Below are 5,348 nucleotides of genomic sequence, written 5' to 3'. Positions count from 1 at the left end.
ATTGGTGGTCCAAGTCCATGTAGCAAGTTTCAAGACTGTAGCATGTTGCAAACAAAAGTTATAGCTGTTTAAAGGCCAGCCAATAGGAATACAGAGGGGCGGGGCTTAAGCAATTAAGCCATTACAGCTTGTTCCTCTTGATGGTATACGTCCATGTACCAAAGTTTGAGGCTGTAGCATGTTGTAAACAATAGTTAGAGCTGTGTAAAGGCCAGCCAATAGGACGACAGATGGGCGGGGCTTAAGCAATTAAACATTTACAGCGTGCTCCTATTGGTGGTCCAAGTCCATGGAGCAAGTTTCAAGACTGTAGCATGTTGCAAACAAAAGTTATAGCTGTGTAAAGGCCAGCCAATAGGAATACAGAGGGGCGGGGCTTAAGCAATTAAGCCATTACAGCTTGTTCCTCTTGATGGTCTACGTCCATGTACCAAAGTTTGAGGCTGTAGCATGTTGTAAACAATAGTTAGAGCTGTGTAAAGGCCAGCCAATAGGAAGACAGAGGGGCGGGGCTTAAGCAATTAAACATTTACAGCGTGCTCCTATTGGTGGTCCAAGTCCATGGAGCAAGTTTCAAGACTGTAGCATGTTGCAAACAAAAGTTATAGCTGTTTAAAGGCCAGCCAATAGGAATACAGAGGGGCGGGGCTTAAGCAATTAAGCCATCACAGCTTGTTCCTCTTGATGGTCTACGTCCATGTACCAAAGTTTGAGGCTGTAGCATGTTGTAAACAATAGTTAGAGCTGTGTAAAGGCCAGCCAATAGGAAGACAGAGGGGTGGGGCTTAATCAATTAAACATTTACAGCGTGCTCCTATTGGTGGTCCAAGTCCATGGAGCAAGTTTCAAGACTGTAGCATGTTGCAAACAAAAGTTATAGCTGTGTTAAGGCCAGCCAATAGGAAGAGAGGGTTTGTGTGTTGGTGTGTGTGTGTGTGTGTGTGTGTGTGTGTGTGTGTGTCCATTTGGTTTCTCTCAGGGGGGCGGCCCGGTTCCGGCGAGCCACCCCGCGTCTGAAACGGTTGAGAAATGACAGAGTTACGTGTTTCCCCAATTTTCTTCATTGACTTTCAATGTGTGTGTGTGTGCAAGCCCTATCGGACGATGCAGGTCTGGGACGCCTGCTCCGACGCCCTGATCACGTTCCATCGCGAGGACGACCCGCGGGGCGGCGGCGGCGACATGGCCTACGTCGTGGAGAACGACGTCGTGGCGGCCGCCCTCTCCAAACGGCTGGACGGTCTCCCCGACAACGTGGAGGTCAAGTACGGCTCCGAGGTGACGGGTTACGCTTGGCCGAATTCCGCGGCCGCCGCCGACTCCGCGCCCTGGGTCCGGTTGACGCTGGGCGGCGGAGAGACGCTCCGAGCCAAGCTCCTGATCGGCGCCGACGGAGCCAACTCGGCGGCGAGGCGAGCGTCGGGGATCCGCACGGCGGGGTGGAGCTACGAGCAGTCGGCAGTGGTGGCCGTGCTGCACCTGTCGGAGCCCGCGGCGGCGGAGAACGCGGTCGCGTGGCAGAGGTTCCTCCCCGCGAGGCCCGTGGCCATGCTGCCGCTGTCGGACACGCGCAGCTCTCTGGTGTGGTCCACCGGCCACCGCCGTGCGCGGGAACTGCTGCAGCTGGACCCGGGGAGCTTCGCGGACGCCGTCAACTCCGCCTTCCGGAGCGACGGGAACCGGTCCGGCTCCCTGTTCCGCAGCGCGCTGTCGGTTCTGACGCCGTCTTCTTCCGCCGGCGCGACGCGCCGCCAGCTTCCCCCGCGCGTGTCCGGCGTCGGCCCGAAGAGCCGCGCGGCGTTCCCCCTGGGACTGGGCCACGCCGCGGACTACACGAGGCGCCGGGTGGTGCTGGTCGGGGACGCGGCACACCGCCTGCACCCGCTGGCCGGCCAGGGAGCCAACCTGGGCTTCGGGGACGTGGCTTGCCTCGCGCGGGTCCTGAGCCGAGCGGCCTCCGACGGGAAGGACCTGGGAGCCGCGCGCCACCTGCTGGAGTACCAAGCGGAACGACGGCGGCACAACCTCCCCATGATGGCCGCCGTCGACCTCGTGAAACGTCTTTACTCCACCGACGCCGCGCCCCTGGTCCTCCTGCGCACTTTCGCTATGCTGGCCACCGACGTGCTTCCTACGCTGAAAGAGCACATCGTGGCGTTTGCAAGCAAGTGACAGGTTTTTGTTGACTCGGATTGATTGGTCGTGGTGACGCACGATATCATCGGTGGCATAATGGGAATCTGCCGTATCGGCCGTAAAAATGCCATATCGGAACGGTCTCAAACTAATCCCAATTATTTAATCGGCAAACAAAATTTAAAATGGAAAAATCTAATACGATGTCAAATCAAAGTAGAAACAAACCTTGCATTTTTCAACATTTAATTTGTGTCAAACAGACACTTGGAAATGAGTATAGGCAATTTATTGATTACTACTTTTAGTAATAAATTAATACTTTATTAACGGGCGTTGGTCCAGAAATCAGATCAGAAATCGCATAATTTCATAATTGTGAATAGTTCATCAAGTCCTTGCGGTCTGGTTTCCATTTAGCCATTTAGGCCCTATATGCAACAGTGGTGTTTTCGTCGACTAAAACGAATGACGAAAAATGTTCGTCGACTCTTTTTACACTGACGAAAACTAAATGGAAACTAAAGCATAACTAAGCTGATGACTAAAACTAAGACTAAATATACTGACAATTTCGTCAACAAATAAATACTAGACTAAAGTGTTAGGGACTAGTGGACAAGAGATCCAGCATGAGTCATTGTATACACTTGGTTGCATGCTGAAAACAGTGAGAGTAAAATCAGCCATTACGAAGGCGTCAAGACAAAACACATCAACTGTAGATTTAGTCGACTAAATTCACATGATATTTAGTCGACTGAAACTAGACTTAACACAGGTGACTAAAATGTGACTGAAACTAAATGAAAACTATTCAAGAGACTATGACTGAAACTAAAATCAAAATGTGCTGCCAAAAACAACACTGCTATATGCAATCAAAATCAAGGTGATATTGGTCCTGCAGTGGCCGTTTGATTGGACTCATTAGTTGGGTCAGTTATTAGCATAATATGTGATCATACCCATAACATCCTATATGAGGCAAAAAAGTCCAAATTTCATCATTCTTTAAGTAGCATGTGACATAACTAGGGGGTTTTCATGGTTCCGAATCCATTCCAAGCATTAGTTTTGCACAAAAACACTCCTTAGGCCATATACACCAAATACACCAAATGTGCTGACCTCATCACGTTTGTGAGGACGGCTATGGCCGTTTTCCTCCCAAGGAGTGCAAAACTAATGCTTGGAATGGATTCAGAATCATGAAAACCCCCTAGTTTCATATGTCACATGCTACTTAAAGAATGATGAAATTTGGACTTTTTTTGCCTTATATAGGATGTGTAGGCGCCATTAGAAGAGAGGCATTATTTGTATTATTATTACCAGTATTATTTTTGACCACCTGGTGGCAGGCTTGAGAAACACAGCACATAGAAGGTGACCACTTATAAAGGTGACACACAGGGGCACTAGGCAGGAACTAGACACAGGGTATGGTGGGAGTAGAGTTCTCATCGGGCCCAAAATTTGAAGCCCTGCATGGCCCGGCCCTAACTGGATGGGCCCGAGGCCCGGCCCTATTAATTACCGCAACGTTAGACCTGAAAGCCCTAAAAAAGCAAAAATAAATAAATATCGCCACTAGATGGCATAGGCGCATAGGCGCCAATGCCATTTCTAGAGTGGTGAGTCAAGAACAGACTTAATTATATTAGCCTACTAATTATAATCGGCGAAATGGAAACTTTCTTTCACATCATGTCCAATGATAACATTACAGTCAGGCAGAGACCAATAGACCATAATACACAACACAAGTAGGCTACTGATTTTTTACTGTGACTTAACTTCATAGTGTGTTACTGTTTTGTACTGTCACTGTGCGTGTAACTGTGGAATGTGAGGCTTGAGCCGTGGGGCTGCGTGCCACTGCCTGCATCTTAAATGCGATGAGGCGGAGCGCGGACGGTTATGCAAATGTTGTTAATGCTTTCTTGCTTTGTTTCCTTTGTCTATTCCTAAACAGTAAACACATGAACTAACACCTCTCTCACCTCCTCATGTCATGAATCTGGCCAGGCAGGAACTCTGTTCTGTTGTTGTCGACACAGTGCAGGGCAGGCACTTAATTCAATCATCATCATTTTGCAAAATAAACTTTAAAGCCTTTGAGTTTGAATCTTTGTTTTTTCTATCATTATCATTGATTGACCATTACTATTTGGCTACCATATTTATAAAATATCACACAGCAAACGATACTTTAACTCCACAATCAAACACTTTATTAAAAATAATAACAGGCAGGAGGCAGCAGCCGCAGCACAGTCGTGCACTTAACAAACCAACATTAATAATCATTGCACACGCACATATAAACGGAAGAAAAGAAAATCGCAGAAACCGAGTTTCTGTTTGCTTAAAAAACAGCAGCAAAAAAATAAAATAAAAAATACTAACTATAAACTCGTAGTGCAATAACTAAAGTAAACGGAATAAGAAAAGAAATAACAGTTAAAACAGCAGCGATAAAGTGAAACAGTGTCAGTGATAAATAAAAGGGCTATAGGCAGAAACCGAGTTTCTTGCACACAATAAAATAAAAAATAGCCAATTTGAACACCTAAAATATAAATACAAAGAGCACTTCAAACTTTAACATTTTAAATAAAAGAAATATATAAAAAACACACAAAGCGCAACACAGCAAATCGATCTTTATCCTCCTAATGGCCAAAGGCCTATTGCGCATGGAGAAAGAGAAGTGCGTCGACCGTTTCAGGAGCAAGTCGTGTTCGCGAGGGGGGGGGACATATGGTTCAAGAAGATCGGAAAGATAGGGGGGAGCCAGGTTATTGAGAGCTTTGTAGGTGGTGAGCAGGATTTTGTAGTGAATTCTTTGTTTGATGGGAAGCCAGTGTAGGTCGTGGAGGACGGGTGTGATGTGGTCTCTGGAGCGTGTACTGGTGAGCAGGCGGGCAGCGGAGTTTTGCACGTGTTGTAGTTTATTGAGGACTTTGGAGGTGGTGCCATAGAGTATACTGTTGCAGTAGTCAATCCGGGATGTGATGAATGCGTGTATGAGGGTTTCAGCGGCAGTGAGAGACAGAGAAGGCCGGAGGCGGGCGATATTCATGAGGTGGAAGAAGGCGGTTCGGGTGATCTGGTTTATCTGGGGGAGGAATGAGAGGGTGGAGTCAAATGTATTTGTCCCCCTCCAGCTCGCGCTGTGCGTCCCGAAAGGGCTCGAGGAAGGCCAC

The 5,348-nt window shown here is 47.8% G+C and overlaps 1 protein-coding gene across 1 annotated transcript; it reads left to right on the top strand.

Annotated features, from left to right (window-relative positions):
- Positions 1-1,182: 1,182 nt before the first annotated feature.
- Positions 1,183-2,172, top strand: LOC308311395 (ubiquinone biosynthesis monooxygenase COQ6, mitochondrial-like; the record flags this gene model as incomplete). The annotated part of the gene is made up of 1 exon (XM_080758082.1): positions 1,183-2,172. The coding sequence occupies one exon, from the start codon at positions 1,183-1,185 to the stop codon at positions 2,170-2,172; it is 990 nt and encodes a 329-aa protein (XP_080614208.1).
- Between the last annotated feature and the right edge of the window lie 3,176 nt (positions 2,173-5,348).

The sequence above is a fragment of the Protomyctophum bolini genome (genome assembly GCF_963924005.1).
Source record: "Protomyctophum bolini genome assembly, chromosome: 24".
NCBI classification, from domain to species: Eukaryota; Metazoa; Chordata; class Actinopteri; order Myctophiformes; family Myctophidae; genus Protomyctophum; species Protomyctophum bolini.
Note: the sequence above shows the minus strand (reverse complement) of the source record. Positions and strands in the feature narration are given on the sequence as shown.